This window comes from Mustela putorius, unplaced genomic scaffold (genome assembly GCF_011764305.1).
Source record: "Mustela putorius furo isolate JIRA1106 unplaced genomic scaffold, ASM1176430v1.1 tig00003985_pilon_pilon_pilon, whole genome shotgun sequence".
Lineage (NCBI taxonomy): Eukaryota > Metazoa > Chordata > Mammalia > Carnivora > Mustelidae > Mustela > Mustela putorius.
This window is the reverse complement of record NW_025422125.1, coordinates 914,204-937,270: the sequence shown is the minus strand read 5'-3', so window position 1 is coordinate 937,270 and position 23,067 is coordinate 914,204. Positions and strand designations below refer to the sequence as shown.

The 23,067-nt window shown below is 38.6% G+C and overlaps 1 protein-coding gene across 1 annotated transcript in view; it reads right to left on the bottom strand.

Annotated features, from left to right (window-relative positions):
- AR (androgen receptor) overlaps positions 1 to 23,067 on the bottom strand; it is a 207,116-nt gene that overhangs the window by 72,926 nt on the left and 111,123 nt on the right. The window contains exon 2 of the mRNA XM_004780423.3: positions 12,341 to 12,492. Coding sequence (XP_004780480.1) covers positions 12,341 to 12,492 — 152 coding nt within the window. The remainder of the gene's footprint in view (positions 1 to 12,340; positions 12,493 to 23,067) is intronic.

The window sequence follows — 23,067 nt, the reverse complement described above, 5'->3', positions numbered from 1 at the left end:
CTCTGGGGATGGTCATCCTTATCCTCACTTCACAGGTGAGAAGACTAAATAAGTTCAGGGAGGAGATGTCATTTTTTCCCAAGGTCACGCAGTTAACAAACTTTAGACTTAAATCAAGCATTTTACTCCTATATCAATAGGGATTCTAGGTATAGACAATTTTAGTATCTTTGTAGGGCTCTTAGTTAGATGAGAAGTCACTCCACATATCCAAGCCCCTTTCTTTTGTTTTCTACATTTATTTGTGCTCCCATATAATCATAATCTGAATCTAAATTTGCTGGCTAGTCCTCATCAAGTTTCAAAGAAGACAAAGAAAAACTTCTTTTTTCTTAATTTTATTTTATTTTTTCAGTATTCCAAGATCCATTGTTTATGCACCACACCCAGTGTTCCATGCAATACATGCCCTCTTTAATATCTACTACCAGGCTCATCCCTCCCCTCCCACTAAAACCCTCAGTTTGTTTCTCAGAGTTCACAGTCTCTCATGGTTCATTTCCCTCTCTGATTTCCCCCAGTTCACTTTTCCTTTCCTTCTCCTAATGTCCTCCATGGTATTTCTTATGAACCACAAGTAAGTGAAACAATATGATAATTGACTTTCTCTGCTTAAGAAAAAAACGTTTTCTAAGTAACCATGGACTACAGAGGAGTTTCTGGAGAGGCATGGAGGTTAAACAGGTTCGGTGGCATAAGAGGCAGGGTAGTGGGAAGGAGGACACCTTAGTTATAATCAACACAAATAAAGGACCATCCTTGTCTGTATTTTGAAGCTGAACAGAGCTAAGGAACCTCAAGAACTAGATATCCACCTACTAATGGGCCCTGGGGGCCCCTGAGAGGTTATTAACCATCCCCTAAACACATAGGGTTTTAGGTAAGATCTGAATGTGATTCAGGTAAGAGTTAGAGATAAGCAGTATGCTACACATTGATTTTGGCTGGTTCACTCTTGGAAGAATCAACATTGAAGAGTGAGTGGGGGTGGAGAGATGTATAGCCAATCTATGGGAAGCAGAATGAATTCCAGCATATCACCAGTGTTTCATTTCAAACACAGTAGAGTCATAGATCATATTAAGACATTATCCTATTTTTGAAAGAAATGCCCCATACCCTCAAAAACAATAAACAAAAATAATAACACTACAATAAAACCATATTCATCTCCAAGAGGCCTAATAACCAATAATATAGAAGGCAGCGCTCTACATAAAAGACAACCTGGCTTGGTTTCAAAAATATCCATCTGGCTTCAGGAAAAGAAGCCTTAAAATTTTATTTGCACAGGTGCTGGCTCAGGTTTCTGTTGAATCTGGCCTCAAAATACTTTAAAACATACCTCTGGCTGGACAAGGGAAACCAATGGCTGAAGAACATGGAGGATAATTTAGGACCTTTATTAGCTTTTGTCCTGGCCTATGGCTATGGACCTGCTTACCAGGGAGGTCAGACAAGTTTTGAAGATGAAGACACACAGAAAGCTATAACACCTTCAAGTCCAGAGCCTGGAAGCCAGGATAATCAATGAAGTATGTGCTTGCTGAGCTGTCTGGAGAATGTTACATATAGTGCCCTGGAAGACAAAGAAGGAAGGAAGAAACTAACCTTTGCTATATTCTTATACAAATACTATTGGCTCTTTCTGATCAGTAATTAAGTAACACTGAAGAGGGGTGTGTGTGTGTGTGTGTGCGCGCGCACACGCGCCCTATATTAACCAGGGGACTACCACAAATACCATTTCCCATCTTCCCTTTCTGGTTTCCCAGGGGACACCACAAGTGTATATGTGCCAATGGCTAAAGCTTTACTCCAAGAGAAGAAACCAAAACTTACTGGGCACTAGGAGCTGTGTTACACATTATTTGTTCTTACAAGAGTCATGTAAGCTATTACTCTCCTCACAGAAACACAGAGAAGTTAAGTGACTTGGGATTGAACTCAGGTCTACCTATTCCCATGGCTGATGCATAATAAAGTGAACCACTGACAAATGGACACATCTGTCACATCTGATTTGTATCACATCTGATACAAATGGAGTATCTATAAGATTTTAGAGCTTTATTTGAAATATTTCAGTTGTTACAGATTCACTGCTAAATTCTTCAAAACCATATAGTCCAACTACTTTATTATTCATACAGAGGTTTGTTATGCATGGAGGGAATGAGACATGCCCAAAGTCACATGGTATGTCAATGGCAGAAGCAGAGCCCTTTTGGTGCTCTTGCATTGCACTTTTCCACTACCAAGACAGCAGCCTACTTCCAAAAAGCCCAGAGATTAGCATAGGACAGGAATGTGTAACTGGGCATGGGGTGGGGCAGGCACAAAAGGCTAACTGACGGCTGGTCAAGGGACCTGCTGCATGTGGTAAGGGGAACTCAACCGTCTCTGTACTGTATGTTTCTCAAATAGACCTTTTGCTTTCATGTAATCCTGTCTTTGGCTAGTCTGTTCCCTCTTTCTAAAGTTCCCTCCCTACCTTTTTGTACCTAGCAAATTATTATACATCCCTCAAGATGTAAATCAACCTTTAACATTTCTGTGGAGCCTTCACAAACTTCCAGGTAAAACAACTCCTTTTCTTATTCTGTATGCTGTAGGGGATTGTGTGTGTATTTCTAGTTCAGCAAATTATCCCTGCTATGTTGAGAACTCTCTGTCATATTCACTCCACATCCATTAACTAGTTTTATGACTTAGGGAAGTCATTTTGACTCTTCTATGCCTCAGTTCACCTTTCAAACTGGGGATAATAATACCTACATCATAGGGTTGTTGTGAGGACAGAATAAGAAAATGTCTATAAAGCAATATTGGGCATACTTAGTGCCCAATTAATAGTTTTTGTTAATATCTCTTATCCCAGTGCCTGGTAGAGGTCTCATGCACACATTAAGTAAGCACCCACTGTTGAATAGAAGGACACCATGTGGGGAAAGTGCCAGTCATCAGCCATTTTGGGTATCCCTTTAGTCAGGCTACTCTTTTGTGAGTCCATAAATTCCTTATCAAGGACTAAACTGGACTAGCAGTCTGTAATTTTTTTCTGTGTTACAGGACCTCTGAGGATCACATGAAAGCCATGAAACTCCCTCAAAGAAAAAAAAAAAAAACCCGTACTCATTTATACACATGAGAACTTGCAAGAATCTTCATATCATAAAATGTCTCATAGAGCCCTTCTGCTACAGACTAGCATTAGTTCTTTTTCCCCTGCTAAAGGGAAAATTATGTACTTTCAGAAGATGCTCTTATACATGGTGGAAGCAGAGGGGACTCACAGTGTCTGAGCACTTTTGGGGAGGCAAGGGCTGTTCTAAGGATTTATTGTGCTGCCTCACATAATTTGGGGGGCTTTCAAGATAACAATCTCTGTGACTCTACTAATTGGCGGTGAGGCAAGAGAGCCCCTCAGATAAGAAACAAGAAACCTCTAGGCAGCCCTAATTTCTACCAATTTTGTCTGTAAACCTGGAAAAGCCATTTCCTCTCTCTGAGCCTCAGTTTCCTTGTCCATAAAATGACTTGCTCAGAGTTTTAGATTTCTAAGTTTCTTTTCTTCATGTTCTAAAATATTAACATTTTAAGACTCCAAGCATTACAAATTTTTTGTCTTTTCATCAAACAACTCATGGCTGAATTAGCTGTCCACAAAGTGAAAGAGGTTGTAACCACAGGGCTGTAGGAATGTTTATGTAACTTATGGAACTGTGAGAAGCCCAGTCTCAGGGCCCACATGCAGTTACTACCAAGAAATCAAGGTCTGTCTACATTATGATGCATCTCAGGAGAGAAAGGAAGATCAAAATTTTAAAAGACAACAAGATTTTATGACTTTTTACCTCTTTCCTGAAATATAGCATTTTCTGTTTTTGACATCAAAGGGGAGGAAAATAAATTTCTCTTGCTCCTGGCACCATGGAAAACATTCTGTGGTACACTTTGAGAAGGCCCAAAGCCAAGGTTCAAGGAATCAGGCCTCTACTATTTGTGTGTGTGTGTGTGTGTGTGTGTGTGTGTTTGTGTTTGTGTGTTTATACACACATACACATGTGTGTGTATAAACACACACACATGCTTACTACATGTGAGATACTGGGCTCACATACATATATATGCTCTGTCTCTGAACTGTTCCCTTAGAGTTTGGTAATTAGCAAACTTCTCTTTAAAAAAGGTGTTAAATTATTCTTTCTGTTCTGTGACTCTGTGATGAAAGTGAATTAGAAGCCAGCAAGACTGGGTGTATCAGAATCATAATTTTCCCTATGAAGAGTAGGAGGTGGTGCTTTCATTATGGTTCTCATGTCCCTGGCCCTACCTAATGAAGAATCTGCTGATAAATCACCAGCTCTTTTTAAGTATTTGGGGCTTTCTTAGGAAGACAAGCTCCCTGTCAAATTAGTGGTACTCAGTGGCTCCTTGGTTTCTCCCCACAATATTTATGTCTTTCTTAATTTCTTTCTGTCATTTCTAACTCTATTGTTCCTCTTCACTGTTGTTTTTCTTGTTTGCCTAGGCATAACCCTTTCTTTAAACTCTGGGTTAAGTATGTTTATATATTTGAGGGGAAGATGTGCTAGAGCAGAGTGACTGTTATCTTTGGACTCAGAACACCTGGATTCAAATTCTAGTTATTCCATTTATGACCTGTTGATTAACTGGAAAAGCCTCACTTTTGACTTTGCCTTCTGTCCCAGATAATTGTGAAGTTCAAATGAGCAGTGGACGGACACCTGGGTGGCTCAGTGGGTTATGCCTCTGCCTTCTGCTCAGGTCATGGGGTCAAACCTTCCGCTTGAAGGTTCTGGGGTCAAGAACCCTCTGCCTTCCACTCAGGGTTCTGGGGTCAAGCCCCACATCGGGCTCTCTGCTCAGTGGGGAGCCTGCTTGCCCTTCCCTCTCTCTCTCTGCCTGCCTCTCTGCCTACTTGTGATCTCTCTCTGTCAAATAAACAAAATCTTAAAAAAACAAACAAACAAACAAACAAACAAACCAACAAACAAATGAGCAGTGGATATCGTGGTCCTGCATTCACTAAAAAGATTTAAAGATGTCTGGGATTAGAGAACCTGACTGGCTCAGTTGGTTAAGCATCTGACTCTTGATTTCAGCTCAGGTCTTGATCTCAGGGTCATGAGCTAGAGCCCTACGTCAGGCATTGTACCAGGCAAAAAGCCTTCTTAAGATTCTCTCCATCTCTCTCTCTCTCTCTTTCTCTCCCACTCTGCTCCTGCCCCCCCACCTGCACATGCACACTCTCCCTTTCTTAAAAAAAAAAAAAAGATATTCAGGATTATGATCACCAAGGTCCTTGAGGCAAGCTCTATATCCTATGTATGTGAGCCTAGTATCTCACATGTAGTAAGCATCTAGTAAATGTTTACTGGCTGAATGTATGAGCAGATTACTACTAGGCCTGTTCTTATGAGGTATTCAGTAGAAGGGAGTCCCTAGTCTAGCCAGGAGCTGAAGAGATTCTACTGGGGTGCCCCAGGAACTGAAACAAAGACTGGAAGCAAAGAGACTGAGAATTCTAATCTTTACTCTCTTTATAAAGATTAACTCACCTCCAAATCACAGTTTCTTCTTTTGTATAAAAGGAAGTTTCCTCTCTGTACTCTCTTCTGAAGGTACAGGTTTACCTGCCTACTTGGAATGCTGAGAGCAGTTGCCCAGCCATGAATAGGAGTGCGAACACCTGAATAATAGGTTTCAGAACTATGCATGCATAGCTGTTATAACTGAAGAGATTGTTTTTTTGAAATAATGGCTCATCACAGAGTTTGATCATTTTGAAGGATAGTGTGTTTCTTGCTATGGGAGGACAGCCCACAGAAGTAAGAAATAACTCCCACCTTTGGAAAAAAGGTGGTTCTAACATTTACCCTTACAATAGAAGCCAACTGCAAAGATCTACTACACACAGTTTCACAATTACCAAGGGATTCTGTGAAGGATAGAAAAATGTTCTGGCTACAGCACATGGGCTTTAAAAATATAACAGACTGGGGAATAGTAACATAAGGTGGAAGCAGGCAATGAACTCAGAAAAGCTTGCAAGTGACATAGCAACTTCTTGTTAATCATAAAATGTATATGCTATAAATAAGGAGGCTCAGAGCACTATATAGCAGCAATGGCAAATTCTTGACATGGCTCCCAAACTGGGCACTATCAAGACTTGAATAAATATCAACTGCAGTGTGTTACAGAGCTAAATTATTTATTCTGAAGGCCTGTTGTCTGGTCTTGTTATGGGGACAACCAGAATTAAGCCAGAAATGTGTAAAGGCAAAGAATTATGGGGAAATATATGGCAGATCCATAAGTCAGCTGACCACCTGGGGCCTACTTTCTACACCACTTAGTATCAGATAGTCCCCAATGTCTGTCTTCGTTATCACTTGGGTTTTAGGTGGCATGGAGCAAAACTCATTCGTATGTATTTCATAGTTATCCATATGTTTACAGTGCAAAAGTCTAGGAACCATATGAAATATTTTCAAGTTATGGGTATTATAAAGGGGAATGAGCTACTAGATCATTAGGAAAAATGTGTCCTCTTCTAGCATTTCTGTATTAATTTACTTTTTTTCCTGGCTTTTCTAAAAAAGTGTTCAAGACCTAGAGACCACTAGATCGGCATTCCGGACAAACAAGACATGCAAACTCTGGCCACTCAGAAGAATGTTGAAAATCAGATAATCTAGAGAGTTACTAAAATACCAGAAGCTGGAAAGAGTGAAATTTACTCTGTAGATTTGCAAGCACAGGCGTGACCATCCAAAGCAGGAGTCAAAAACTAGAGTTCACAAGCCAAATCCAGTGTGCCACTTGTTTCTGTGTGGCTCAAGAGCTGAGAATGATCTTTAGATTTTAAATGGCTGAAAAAGATCAAAAGAAAAATATACTGAATGGCATGGGAAATTAAATGAAATTCAAATTTCTGTGTCCATAAAGTTTTACTGTAATACAGCAACACCCATTAGCTTAGTATTGTCTAGGGCTGTTCCCAGGCTACAAAAGCAGAGTTAAGTAGTCAAGTCAGAGACCATATGGCCCACAAAGCCTAAGTTATTTACTACCTGGTCCTTTATAGAAAAATTTGGCTGATCCTCTGATATAAATTCTGGCTTTGACATTTAGAAAAACCTGAGAAAGATAAAAGGTAAGAGGAACTTTGTGAAAAGTTACCTAGGATTAGTGCAACAGGATCAGTCAATTCCTTGGCCAAATGTACCTGATCAAGGATCTGTTGAAGCTGCAAGCAGATCCTCCTAGCATAGTTAATTTGCCCCTGGGAAATGTTACTCAAAAAGCCAGGGAGTGAAGAGGACACTGAAAGGCACAAAAAACTCTGTGCATGACTCCAAACGAGGAGTAATATTTAATTCCACATGAGTTGAGGTGGTAAAGAGTGGATTTGAAGGACAGAAAGAGTTCAATGAGGGTTCACTTACATTTATTCCCTCACAAAAACCTGGGGTGAGAGAGGGAATCAAAGCCATACTTTTATAAAACTTGCCAAGAATACTAAATTGGGACATATTGTAAACATCAGTGACAATGGTATAATTCTTTGAGTCCAGAATGTAAACTACAGTTTCAATTTTATGATGTGTACCAAACAGCACTCCATGTGTACAAAACAAATGGATGCACAATCTCCAATGTTTTACTAGAAAATGTCTGAAAAATAGTAAATTCTTGAGCACATAGTGCACATGATGAACTAATTAACCCTCTTTGAAACATGATGTGGTGGACATGGGGATTTATGTCTTGATTTTCCAGATGAGAAAATGGAAAAGAAAGGAAGTTATCCAACTATGGTCACAATGCTGGGGGAAGGCGGAATCTCAGAGTCCTGAATTTTAACCTAGCCCGTCCACAGTGCACTTTCTTAACCGGCTCTAACCTCATCTGAAAATTGATTTTTAAAAGAATGGGAGCTAGGGTTCACCACCTGTTAGGAAGGCAAAACGAAAAGTGCATATACATAGAAACGCATGTTTGTTTGTTGATGTAATAGTTTTGGCAGTGATAATGTATGTAATTTGTAGAGCCATCATAAAAAGTCAAAACTGGAAAGGCATATGAAAAATATCTAGGAGTGGGGTGCCTGGGTGGCTGAGTGGGTTAAAGCCTTTAGCTCAGGTCACGATCCCAGGGTCCTGGAATCAAGCCCCGCATTGGGTTCCCTGCTTAACAGAGAGCCTGCTTCCTCCTCTCTCTCTCTCTCTGCCTGCCTTTCTGCCTACTTGTGATCTCTGTCTGTCAAATAAATAAATAAAATATTTTAAAAAAATATCTAAGCATGATACGCTCTAGTTCCATCCATGTTGTTGCAAATGGCAAGATTTCATTTCTTTTGATGGCTGCATAGTATTCCATTGTGTATATATACCACATCTTCTTGATCCATTCATCTGTTGATGGACATCTAGGTTCTTGCTTAGCGAAATAAGTCAAGCAGAGAAAGACAACTATCATATGATCTCCCTGATATGAGGAAGTGGTGATGCAACATGGAGGCTTAAGTGGGTAGAAGAAAAATAAATGAAACAAGATGGGATTGGGAGGGAGTCAAACCATAAGTGACTCTTAATCTCACAAAACAAACTGAGGGTTGCCGGGGGGAGGGGGTTTGGGAGAAGGGGGTGGGATTATGGACATTGGGGAGGGTATGTGATTTGGTGTGTGCTGTGAAGTGTGTAAACCTGGTGATTCACAGACCTGTACCCCTGGGGATAAAAATATATGTTTATAAAAAATAAAAATTAAAAAAAATATATCTAGGGGCGTCTGGGTGACTCAGTCTATTAAGCATCCAACTCTTGATTTTGGCTCAGGTCACCATCTCCTGGTCATGAAATTGAGCCTGACATCAGGCTCCACACTGAGCATGAAGCATACTTGGGATTCTCTCTCTCTCTTCCTTTCCCTCCACCCCACCCACCCCACTCATGCTCACTCTCTCTTAAAAACAAACAAACAAGCAAAAAAAAAAAAAAAAACCTAACTTACATCCCTTATCTTATAGACAGAGAAAATTGAAGTCCAAAAAGGAAAATTAATTATTCAAATCCAGACAACTAAAACCCCTCTGAGCCACTCTATTGGTGTGTACAGGTATCACCTTCCTTTGATTTCCTGGCCTTTTAGATGGCATTCAATATGCCTTCCCCTGTCACTTCCCTGGTCATCTCATCACCCCATCAACTAGCTGATTCTCCTCATGCCTGTTTCTAGCCCACAGAACATCCTCCAACTGCACGAGCATGTATGTACACACCCAGACCCAGACACACACACACACACACACACACACAGAGTTTTCCTCAACCAGATTTTAGTGATTCCATCATTATTTTTTTAAATATCAAAATATGCAGATACCTCCATGACTAGCCTAATCCTCACCCCAAACTCCGAGAATTACTGACAATGAGAAAATATGAGGCTCCCTCTTCTTCCTACTCCTCTATAGGAAAATCTGGCTAGATTACAATTGACTCTGTGCTGAGCCTTGCACCAATGACAGCATTAAAGCCTCATGCTTTATGAACTACCAAAGCTAGAAATGGATTTCTGTCTGATGTGCCAGGCTTTTAAGTCTTGTACCTGTGCCCAGTCCAGAGAATTTTGAAACCATGAATAAAGTGGTAATCAACACTCTGAATAAGTCTGACTTAACTGACAACAACAAACAAATGAGGAAAAGAAAGATTTGTGTTCCCACTCTCTCCAAGACAGGTGGAATTCCAAGTTTCAACAAGGCAGATTCAGGATCACTTTCATAAAGGCCACTGGGGTGATAAGGACACATTGTAAAGATGGGGGGAAAAAACAAATCAATAAATGTTCTCGGTGGATAATAAGACAACCCCTTGTCTTCAAATAGAGATAATGACAGCAGTAAACTCCAGCCAACATGCTTTACAGATGGAAGGAGAAAGAAAATGCTTTTTTTTATTTGCTTGGGGTGTGTGTGTTTGTGTGTGTAAACCACCTTCTCTTATCCCTCAAAGGCTTCAGGGCCGGAACCTGGGGTTCATATTCCAAAGGAAACAGAGGCTTTGTAGATTCCTAAGCAATCCATTTGTGACTTTTCATATTTCAAGCAGTCAATGATATTTGGCCCCCTGAGCTCACAGAGGCTCATTTTCTCAAAGAAAATATTACCAAGTTTCCCTAACTTGAGTGATTCTAAGGTCTAGAGCATTTTGAGATCTTGCTGAATTTCCAAGTATTCTTTAAGTTGAGTGATTACCCCTTTCCGCTTCCTTATTCCCAAATAGCCCAAGATCCACACCATCGTGCAGCTCTGCCAGCTGCCATTCTGCCTTTCTCCCTTCTTCAGCCCCAACTTCTGAAGAAAGCTCCCATGTGGAATATGTTATGACAGCAAAATATTCCCTTTTACATTATGTTTGATCACTTTCCCTGTTTTCCAAAAACAACAGTATTGTGATGCAGATTTCTAAAACCCAGAGGCAACATTAAATACAACCTAATCTATCTGACTATTCAATTTGCTTTCTCAGTTGCTTACTTGAACTCTTTCCCCAACTGATATGGCTGCTCTTCCTGTGTTGCTTGGGCTTACTGACACACTATCTCTAGATGAGTGCTCTGGTTTATTCTCTGCTCTGTAGGCAGGACCTACTGGATGATGGGGGAAAGGGAGGAAACAGATTCTCACTGGGGAAACTGAGAGTGATCTGATGTGTTCAGACTGTTCCTCACTTTCTTTTCTGACAGGCATCTTTCTGTAAGTACTCTTAAGAAGGGCAGGAACTGTGTGGCTCAGTGGGTTAAAGCCTCTGCCTTTGGCTCAGGTTATGATCCCAGTGTTCTGGGATCGAGCCCCGCATCGGGCTCCCTGCTCCACAGGGAGCCTTCTTCCTCCCCTCTCTCTGCCTACTTGTCATCTCTCTGTGTCAAATAAATAAAATCTTAAAAAAAAGAAAGGCAGGAACTGATCTCTGTGTCTCTTTCTAAACTGCCTAGGGACAGTACTGGGGCCCTGGACCTTATACTAGCTCAGTTTGTGCAGCAGCTATAGGCCACTTGGGGGTATGGAAGGAACATGCACCATGTTTTCAGTAATACTAAAAGCTAGCTGTCTCCTTGTTGCTTTGGGGACTGGAAGAAAACAAAACAACAATTTTCTGTTTTATAGCTATTACTGCCACCCGTCTAAAATAAGGAAAAAGCAATCACCATTCCAGTTGGTTGTCAATGGGAAAATCAGAAAAGGACACTTGTTTTGCACCTTTTCTCCAGATGCCAAGAACTCCCTGTTGCTTCTGTTATCCTCTGAGGGATGCCCTTACATTTCTGGTGAAAAGTGTGGCTTATATACCTGCCACTTTTATGAGTGTCCACAGGGTTTTTTGTCCTTAACTAAGGAAATGCTGTTTTGGTTCTGACTTGGAACTCAACACGTCTAGGCCAGGAGGGGGTAGGAAAGACTTTGTCAGGGAGTATTTCCCTTGTGGAAAGTGGATATAGGAGTAGATGCTGGTGTTTGACAACAGGGTTTGCCCCCCAGAACAGAATAGATCTGTCTAGGGGCTGCTTATCAGTGTCCTATTGAGAAAAGAAGCCCTTATTAGAGGATGGAGGATGGAGTGGATGAGTAGGAGATTTGATGCCAGGTTGATTGCGAAGGAAGGAATCACTAGCATACATGGGAGGTCTAGAAATGATAGTTCTTATTGTAGGATCTATGGAAAGAATAAAAGTATTTTGTCATTCTCGATCTTTATTTACTTGGGGGCTACTAATGCAAAGAGGGCACAATGAGGCAGTAGCAGGAGGGAGCAGGTGCACAGACCGATGGTCCCTGAACAGCAAGAACACTTCCTTTCTGAGGCTGAGGACGAGAAGACTTTGTGAAGGAACAGTCCCATACACACTATAGAGAATACGTGGGGACTCAGTTGGGGTTTCTCCACTTCTAACTTCTCTAATAAAGACATTTTATCCCCTCACTACACAGCAGAATGAAACACAAGCAGGGAAGAAATTACAACTTTTCAAATCATTGATTTTCTTCCATTCTTAGGACCACCCCAAGCTCTAAACACCAGGTAGGATCCCTTATTGACTACATTGGCTGTTCTACCAAGGTTGCCAAAGCCAGGGGATAAGCAAATATAAAAACTTTCTTCTTTAGGTTCTTAGGTTCTTTGAGAGGGTCCTGCCAGTGACTTTGTCTCTGAGACGATAAAATCCTGGGCTCAGGAAAACTGGTGTCACTCTATATAAGATAAAGGAGAAAGGGAAAAAGATGTGAGTGTGCAAGTCCCTTTACCTTCAGCAGCCCTTTTAAAGAAGACTTTGCAGCTTCCACAAGTGAGAGCTCCATAGTGACAGCCAGAAGCTTCATCGCCGCAAATCAGGCAGGTCTTCTGGGGTGGAAAGTAATAGTCAATGGGTAGAACATGATCTCTGGCAGTCTCCAAACTGAAAAGACACATGAGAAACAATGCAATAATTGTCAGTGGTTGGCAGAGATAAGAGGATAGAAGTCTGAGGTCTTCAGGAGCAAGCTACATGTGTAAATTATTAACTTTTATGAAATAAAATTATTCCTTACTTAATTGGGTCAGTGTGAAGCTGATTTTTTTTCTGGTTCTTCTAGGGATGATGTTTGTAGGGTGTCTTGTCATGTGGACAGAACCTTTTGGAACCCTGCTAAGGAATTGAAGTTCTCTGGGGTCAGCCAGTCTCATGGGCTAAGTTTACATGAGGGAAGGATGAAGACAGAAACCTGAGGTTAAAGTATCTAACTTAGGGTGGTTCTTGCAACAATTCAGAGCAGTTAAATGGTCTGAACCCAGCTCTATGACCTTACCTTATCCAAAGGGAGATCGAAGGCAAAAAATGTCTAAACAAAACAGTTTGGTATGCTTTTCTCTAGCTCTCTGAGCCTCACTCTCACCTGTCAATAACATTGCCCATCCTACCAAACTACTATTCTAAGTGGCAGTATAAATTGTATAAAGGATAAAAATCCTTTAAAATGAATACACAAGTGAGGGATCATGATTTGTATTATCATTCTGGTCTGATTTGTTCTCCCTCCACCCCAATTCCTTCACTTTCTTTAGCCATCTCTGTAGATCACATGAACATCCCCTCCTCTTCATTCTACAACATAAAGTAGCAGAATCCTTTATGCCTGAGGCTCTTGTTGGGAAGTGATACACAGTAATGCTGGAAATTTCTCAGGCTACCATCTCAACACTTGGCCATTAAAATACTCATAGGGTCCTTAGGCTAGGATGGAGCTTCAGGGATCACCTAATCTAAACTTCCTATGTCTTAAGAAGATCTGTGTCTGAGTCCTTTAAGGTGGATGTGAAGGAGAGGGTCAGAAAGCCAATCCTGAAGCTTTAATAGAAGTGTAATTCTGAGTCTCCTGTAGTAATTAATTCAAGATTAAACAAATGAAACATGGTTCTTCTAGGCAAAGGTCAATTTTTTTTCTCTCCTATGTCCTATGTCTAAACATTGAACAAAATTCAAATGACCTCCTGGGTTAATCTGCCTAAGGTAGATGGTAATTGCCCATATTCTCATCTACAGGAATCTAACCATATTTTTTATTAGCACTTCTTCTTTATAAAGGAAAGGAAAGGAAAGGAAAAGAAGGAAAGAAAGCCTTAATAGCAGCCTATTTGCTGTGTTGGATAATTTCTACACTTCAAAACAACTCTGATAAATATTTTTTCTTTCATTACATCATATGAAGAAAGATTCAGAGAGGTGAACCCCAAAATGATTTGACAACAAGTCCAGGATATTTGGCTGCAAATCCAATACAGTTCCCATTACCTTATCATCTTCCTGACACTCTCTCACTTTCTACACATGGCTTTTTGATTATCATGCTCAGCATAGTCATCAGAATCAAAAAAAGAATGAAATGTTATCCTCTCCTTAATAAACACGGATCAGCCCTGGCAGGGCAAAAGCAAGGAAAATTTAGCACTTTACCTCTAAGACACAAATATCAGCCTTGATTCAAGTCCCAAGTACAACAGAAACCACTCAAAATGTTTAGCTGATATGCAAACCCAGCAGCTGGCTATGGTAGACTATATCTCCACCCCCACCACCTCACCATAGGCTCTCTCTTTCTTAACCTGACTTTGGAAAGCCAGCAGGAGTTTGTCCACCAAAACAAGACTAGCAGGACCACAAATTCCACAGGCAAATAGTTCACTTTCCATATATAAATGGGCCAAATGTTAAAAGCATCATTCCTTTGGCTAAAAATGTCATTTCCTTGGGTAAAAAATTGTATTCCCATTCTCATTCACAAAACAAGGAGAAGCAGAAGTTTTTGGTTTTTATTTTTGTAGATGTCTTCATCCTTCCCCCCCCCTTTTTTTTTTAATTTCTGGAACTAATGCAAGACATTCAAATAAACTAAAAAAATGTATTTAGATACTTTATGTGCCAGGCCATTTCATATATATCATCTCATTTAATCTCCCCCCAAAACCATGCCAGGTAGCTCTGTATCATCTCTATATCATAGGAGAGGAAGCTGATGTTCAGTAAAATTGAACATGTTCAAGATCACTCGTCTCATAACTGGAAATGCCAGATTCCATCCTAGGTAAGTCTGACTTCAAAGGGCTGATTCACAACCCATGAATAACTATGTTATAAAATTGAAGGTTGAAATGAGATAGATTAACTCAACTCTTAGCACCTAGTCCTATGAACCAAACAAAGGGCTCGGTGCTGGGGATACTGTGACAATCAATACATTACATACTTCCTCTAAGAAACCTATTATCTAGTAGAGAAGACAGATGGGAAGTAAGAAACTATAAAATAACATAGTAGATAATATAATAAAGCAGAGTACAGATTACTGCAGATAAGGAAGCACCTCAAAGACAGGAATTTTTTTTGAAAGTTATAAAAGTATATAGGGGTAAATGAGATGATAATGATAAAGACTAATTTTTATCATATGACTGGAAAATAAATATGAGATATACAATATGGAAACCTGCATAAATAAGATGTCTTTTTGAAAATAGCCTTTAAGGAACATACATTTTCATCTTATTTTAAAACAGTTCAAATTGTTCGAAATAATCTAATCAAATTTATAGTCAATACTTAAAGACTGAAGAAAGTCATCGATATTTTATTAGATATAAGTTTAATAAAATGCACTATTTAAAAAATAACTATAAAAGAGGAGGAAGAAGAAGAGAAATAATAAAGACAATTTTAGAATCTGAACATTTCCTAATTACAAGCCATTTGACTAAAGGTCTGAGATGTCTTTTAAACTCTCCAGGCTAGCTGGTCTCTGCCTACCTACCCCTCCTTTTTCTGGAAAAATATTTTTGGACAGCATTCTTACTGACCCTGACCTAGTGTGGACAAAAGGCACATTTCAGTTCTGCCTCATGGGTTGACCTTTGGGCATTGGAAACGAAAATTACGACCAGAGTCCCTATCTCAGGTTTATATCCCCGAGAAACTCATACACATTTGTACCAGGAAGCATGTATAGAAATGGTCATAGCAGATTTATTCATAAAGGCAAAAATAATAAGCATCCACTAAGAGGAGAAAGGCTAAACTACAGCACACTCACTCAATAAAACACAACACAGCAATGACAAGGAAGAGAATACAGGTACATGTAGGTGAATCTCACCAGCAAATATTGCATAAAAGCCATAAATTACAACAGCCTACATATTATATGATTCTACTACATACATGTCCAAAAAAAGGCAAAAGTAAACAATATATAACTTGGGAATATATGTGTGTGTGTGTATACACACATATACACATACATACATAGACACACATATATATGTATGTATATGCATATATATATGAAATAACATATACACACAAGGTAATAATAAATCTGCAATATAGGATCACAGTTATTTCTATGGGGAGACTGCGGTTAATGATCTAAGGAAGGAGGATACAAGTTGATTTATGAATTCATTCAAAAATATTTATTTTCTACCACATACCAGGCATGATTCTAGGTCCTGGAGTTAGAGCAGTAAACAAACAAACAAAAACTGGTTTTAATGTTCTTATTTTTTAACCAGGCTCTTGAGTGTTCATTTTATTATTATGCTGTATGACTAACTTATATGGTACATGCATGCCTTGTATGGCTATAATAGCACATAGTGAAAGAAAAAATAACAACCTGAGAAGTTTTAACATCTTCCTAAATAACATACTAAGTGCAAGACCAGCAGAGGTTTGCTTTGAGAACAAGTTCAGAATTTGCATGCAGCATTTACATTTCTTCTTGCCTCCCCTGGGTTACACGCTCATTTATTATCCCTATGCAGGACATTCAGTTTCATGAGTCTTAACAGTGCTGCCATAGAAAATGGAAGTCTCCCAAACCAGAATATGACTTGCTTTTCTTCAACAGTTTCACAATTAATTAAATAAAAGTGGATTACTAGTGACATTACAAATGCCAGCTCAACTATGGGGAAATTTGGCCCAGAAATCTTTAGCCCCTAGCTATCATCTCAGTCTGTCTGTCTCTCAGACTTGAAAATACATTAAAGGGTCTTACTACCTTAAGCAAGTTCTGCAAAGACTTTTGGAACCAAGGTGAAATGCAAAAGTCACAGACTAATTTTCCTTGTCTGGTAGATGAATGTCAACTCAGCAGGGCTTTGAACTCTAATCTGGAGACTGGGGATATTTTCTAACCTAAAGGGCTTTTGTGAGAATTACATTAAATTTTTAAGCCCTTCCTCCTGTGCCTAGTACATGATAGCTGCATTATAGTACAGGTTGCCTTTACCATTTGCCTTACCATAAAAAGGGGGAGAAATCTCTAATATCTTTAAAATTTTTTAAAACATCATCTTTTTGCCTATACAATGTATTTAGAAAAAGGTAAATATAAGTGGAGAGAAAAGGGAAAAAAGGCTAGATGTGTAAACATGTATCTTTTCCTACTTATCTCCACACTTTTTGAACAAGAAGAAATTTAGAAAACCACTAAACATCTTTAAAAAAGCAAACTGTGAGAGACTGTGAACACTGAGAAACAAGCTGAGGGTTTTAGAGGGGAGGGTGTTGGGGGTTGGGTGAGCCTGGTGGTGGGTATTAAGGAGGACACATATTGCATGGACCACTGGGTGTGGTACATAAACAATGAATCTTGGAACACAGAAAAAAAATTAAAAAATTTTAAAAACTTAACAAAAAAATAATAAAACAAAAACAAACAAAAAACACAAAAGTATATTTTTCCTGATGTTTAGTAACTTAAAATATTTTTTCTTAATCACATTGTGGAATATAATGACAACTGTACATGAATTTTAAGATAAAAATTCATAAAATTTAATTATCTTCTTCCACTTTTGTACCTATTTCTTCATGGGAACAAGGGTTATTTCAGTGGAGAAATTGACAGAGTAACAATGTAAGACTTGTAGCTTCTTTTCCCTCTGCAAGCCTGAGATTTGAAATTTGATGACTGTCCAAGTGGACAGTCAGGTTTTCTTTCTTTTTCTTTAGAATTTTTTATTTATCCAGGTATGTGTGTGATAGAGAGAGAGAGAGAAAGAGAGAGAAAAGAGAAGAGATATAGAGCATGAGTGGAGGGAGTTTCTGAGTGGGGAGCCCAATGTGGGCTTGATCCCAGGACTGCTGGATCATGACCTGAACCTAAGGCAGATGCTTAACTGACTGAGCCACCCAGGTTTCCCCAGTCACGTTTTCTTTTAAAAGTACTACCTGACTAAGGAGCCTGGGGGACTCAGCCACATGGACAGCCACATGCAAGAGAATGAAACTGGACCACTTTCTTTCACCATACACAAAAATAAATTCAAAACGGATGAAAGACCTAAATGAGAGACAGGAAACTATTAAAATTCTAGGGAAGAACACAGGCAGAAACCTCTTTGATCCTGGCCATAACAACTTCTTACTAGACATGTCTCTGGAGGCAAGGGGAATAAAAGCAAAAATGAACTACTGGGACTTTATCAAGATAAAACGCTTCTGCACAGCAAAGGAAACAATCAACAAAACTAAAGGGCAGCCTACAAAATGGGAGAAGATTCTTGAAAATTTTTATCAAATAAAGAGTTGGTATCCAAAATCTATAAAGAACTTATCAAACTCAACGCCCCAGAAACAAATAATCCAGTTAAGAAATGGGCAGAAGACATGAATAGATATTTTCCAAAGAAGACATCCAGATGGCTAACAGACACATGAAAAGATCCTTGGGATCATTCAACACCAGTGAAATACAAATCAAAACTATGATGAGATACAACCTCACACCTGTCAGAATGGTTAAAATTAACAACATAAGAAACAACAGGTGTTGAAAAGGTGTGGAGAAAAGGGAATCCTCTTGCACTGTTGGTGGGAATGCAAACTGAAGAACAATATGGATGTTCCTTAAAAAGTTAAAAATACATCTACCCTGTGACCCAGCAAAGTGCACTACTAAGTATTTACGTAAATGATACAAGAGTATGGATTCAAAGAGGTACATGAGCCCTGATGTTTATAGCAACATTATCAACAATAGCTAAACTATGGAGAGAACACAAATGTTAATCAATTGATGAATGGATAAAGAAAATGTTTTAAACATATAAAATAGAATATTACTCAGCCATCAAAAAGAATGAAATCTCGCCATTTGCAACAACATGGATGGAGCTAGAGAGTGTGATGCTAAGTGAAATAATTCAGTCAGAGAAATACAAATACCATATGATCTCACTCATATGCGGAATTTAAGAAAGAAAACAGCTGAACATATGGGAAGTGAGGAAAGAACAAAAGGAAAGAAGAAAACAAGTCCTGAAAAGGGTCTTAATGATAGAGAACTGAGGGTGGATGGAGGGCAGTGGGTGGGGAATGGCCTAGATGTATAATGGGTATTTAAGAGGCCATTTGTTGTGTTGGACACTGAGTGTTATATGTTAGTGATGAATCACTGAATTCTACTCTAAGAAACAATATTGCACTTTATGCTAACTAAAATGTAAATTAAAAAATTAAAATTAAAAAAATGCTGCATGACTTTACTTCACAGGTCTACAATTCTCTTTAGTAATGCATTATTGAAGTGGAAAGATATATAGGTAGAAGATTTGGTTTTCATGCCCATCTTTGCCACTTTCTAACAGAATGACCTTGAACAAATCATTTGGCTTCAATTTCTTCATGTGTAAAATGGATATAGAAATATAAAATTCACTACTGGGTATTTACCCTAAAGATACAAACGTAGTGATCCAAAGGGGCACATGCACCCGAATGTTTATAGCAGCAATGTCCACAATAGCCAAACTATGGAAAGAACCTACATGTCCATCAACAGATGAATGGTTAAAGAAGATGTGGTATATATACACAATGGAATACTATGCAGCCATCAAAAGAAATGAAATCTTGCCATTTGCGACAACATGGATGGAACTAGAGCGTATCATGCTTAGCGAAATAAGTCAAGCAGAGAAAGACAACTATCATATGATCTCCCTGATATGAGGAAGTGGTGATGCAACATGGGGGCTTAAGTGGGTAGGAGAATAATCAATGAAACAAGATGGGATTGCGAGGGAGACAAACCATAAGTGACTCTTAATCTTACAAAACAAACTGAGGGTTGCTGGGGGGAGGGGGTTTGGGCGAAGGGGGTGGGATTATGGTATGTGCTTTGGTGAGTGCTGTGAAGTGTGTAAACCTGGTGATTCACAGACCTGTACCTCTGGGGATAAAATATATGTTTATATAAAATAAAAAATTAAAAAAAATTAACCTAAAAAAAGATACAATATATGTAAAAATTATTTTTAAGAAAAAAAAGAAATATAAAATTCACAAGAATGCTACCAGGATTCAGTGAGATTTTGGAGGTTAAGCCATCCACACTGTTGCTGGCACAGTGCTTAGCAAATGACCATTATTGTAATAATCAACAAGAAAGGGGTAGGAAGGAGACATGGGAGAAGAACTGGGTTCTAAAAAGCTAGCTGTGAGGTAGGTATCATTACTCTTTGAAGATAATGCAAACTGGAAATTAGATAAGGTAAATAACTTCTGAATTCATATGGCTAGTAAGTGGCAAAGCCAGAATTCACACCTGCCATTATTTCCACCCAAATCCTTATTCTCCTACTATTCTAAATTGCCAAGGCCATAGGATACTTATTTTATAACCTAGGTTTAATTTAGTTAGGTTTTTATAAGTTCATTGATATATTATTCACATACCATAAAATTGACCTATTTTGTCATATTCACATCTATTTCCACAAACTAATTCTATAATATTTTCATCACCCCAAAAAGAAACTCCATACTCATGAACAGTCACTCCCCATTGCTTCCTTCTCTCAGACTCTAATTTACTTTCTGTCTCTAAAGATTTGCCCTTTAAAAAAAATAGAATAGACTAACACTTTATGTATGTATGTTTGCATGTATTTATGTATTTTTATTATCTTATTAGTCACCATGCAGTATATCATTAGTTTTTGATGTAGCGTTTCATGATTCATTGTTTGTATATAACAACTAGTGCTCCATGCAACACGTGCCCTCTTCTCAATACCCATCACTGGGATAACTCATCCCCCACCCCTTACCCTCTAAAATCCCCAGTTTATTGTCTGGAGTCATAGTCTCCCATGATCCACCTCCCCCTCCGACTCACCCCCACCTTCATTTTTCCCTTCCTTCTCCCAATGTTTTCCATGCCATTACTTATGTTCCACAAATAAGTGAAATCACATGATAACTGACTTTCTCTGCTTGACTTATTTCATTCACTTAGACAACCCATGGAATGAAAGAAGATATTTGCAAATGACAGTACAGACAAAGGGCTGATATACAAGGTCTATAAAGAACTTCTCCAACTCAACACCATAAAAAACCAGATAATCAAGTCAAAAAAATGGGCAGAAGACATGAACAGACACTTATCTGAAGAAGACATACAAATAGCTAATAGAAACATGAAAAAATGTTCATCACCACTAGCCATCAGGGAGATTCAAATCAAAAACACATTGAGATACTACCTTATACCAGTTAGAATGGCCCAAATTAATAAGACAGTAAACAACAAGTGTTGGAGAGGATATGGAGAAAGGGGGAACCTTCTTACACTATTGGTGGGAATGCATGCTGGTGCAGCCACTTTGGAAAATAGTGTGAGATTCCTCAAAAAATTAAAACTGGAACTCCCATATGACCCTGCAATTGCACTACTGGGTATTTACTCCAAAGATACAGATGTAATGAAAAGAAGGGCCACATATACCCCAATGTTCATAGCAGCAATGTCCACAATAGCCAAACTGTGGAAGGAGCCAAGATGTCTTTCAACAGAAGAATGGATAAAGAAGATGTAGTTCATACATACAATGGAATATTACTCAGCCATCAGAAAGGATGAATACCCAACTTTTACATCAACATGGATAGAACTGGAGAAGATTATGCTATGTAAAGATTTGCCCTTTATGGGCTTTCAATATAAATGAAGTTAGACAATACAATCTTTTGTGACTTGCTTCTTTCATTTAGCATAATTTTTTTATGTTCAATTAGGCAACATATAGTATATCATTAGTTTTTTTTTTAAAGATTTTATTTATTTGACAGAGATCATGAGTAGGCAGAGAGGCAGGCAGAGAGAGGGGGAAGCAGGCTCCCTGCTGAGCAGAGAGCCCGATGTGGGGCTGGATCCCAGGACTCTGGGATCATGACCTGAGCCGTAGGCAGAGGCTTAACCCACTAATCCACCCAGACGCCCCTCATTAGTTTTTGATGTAGTGTTCAACAATTCTTTAGTTGTGTATAACACTCAATGCTCATGTGTAGCATGTTTTTAAGATTCATCCACATTGTAGCATGTATCATTGTTTCATTTGTTATTTCTGTGTAATATTCCATTGCATGCATATACCACTCTTTGTTTACCCATTCATCAGTTGGGGGACTTCTGAATTTCTTTCACTTTGGCTATTATGAATAATGCTCCAATGAATATTGATATACAAGTCATATATAAAATTTCAAGTGGTAACACTTTCATGAACTTCCAGGTTAGTTTCCAAAGTGGCTGCACCATTTCACATTTTTACCATCAATTTTATAATGGCTCTAATTTCTCCACATCCAAGCTATTTGTCTCTTTTACTAGTCATCTTAGTGAGTGTGAAGTGGTATCATATTTTGGTCTTGATTTGCATTTCTCTAATGAGTAATGGTGTTGAGCATTTTTAATTTGTACATCTTCTTTGAAGAAACATCTATCCAAAAATTTTGCACATTTTAAAATTGGGTTATTTGCCCTTTTATCATTGAATTCTAAGAGTTCTTTATATATTTTAGATTCAATATGTTTATCAGATATATGACTCACAAATGTCTTTTCTCATTCTGTGGGTTGGAGTTTTACTTTCTTGATGGTATCATTTGTAGCACAAATGTTTTAAAATTTGATTGTCTCATTTATCACTTTTCTTTCTGATGTTGCTGTGCCTTTGGTGTTATAAACTAAGAAACCCTAGCCTAACATATGGTCACAAAGATTTACTCTATATTTTCTTTGAGGCTTAATGTCTTGGTTCCAGCATTTAGGTACATAATATATTGAGATAATTTCTGTACATGGTATAAAGAAGTGGTAACATATGATTTCACTCATATGTGGAATTTAAGAAACAAAACATGATCATAGGAGAAGGAAGAACGAAGAGAGGGAAGCAAAACATGAGACTCTTAACTACAGAGAACAAACTGAGGGTTACTGGATGGAAGGTGGGTGGGGGATGGGCTAAAAGGATGGTGGGTATTAAGGAAGGCATATGTTGTGATGAGCACTGGGTGTTATATGTAAGTGATGAATCACTAAATTCTACTGCTGAAGCCAATATTAAGCTTCATGTTAACTGACTAGAATTTAAATAAAAACTTGAAACAAACAATAAAACAAGAAGTGGTCCAACTTCACTT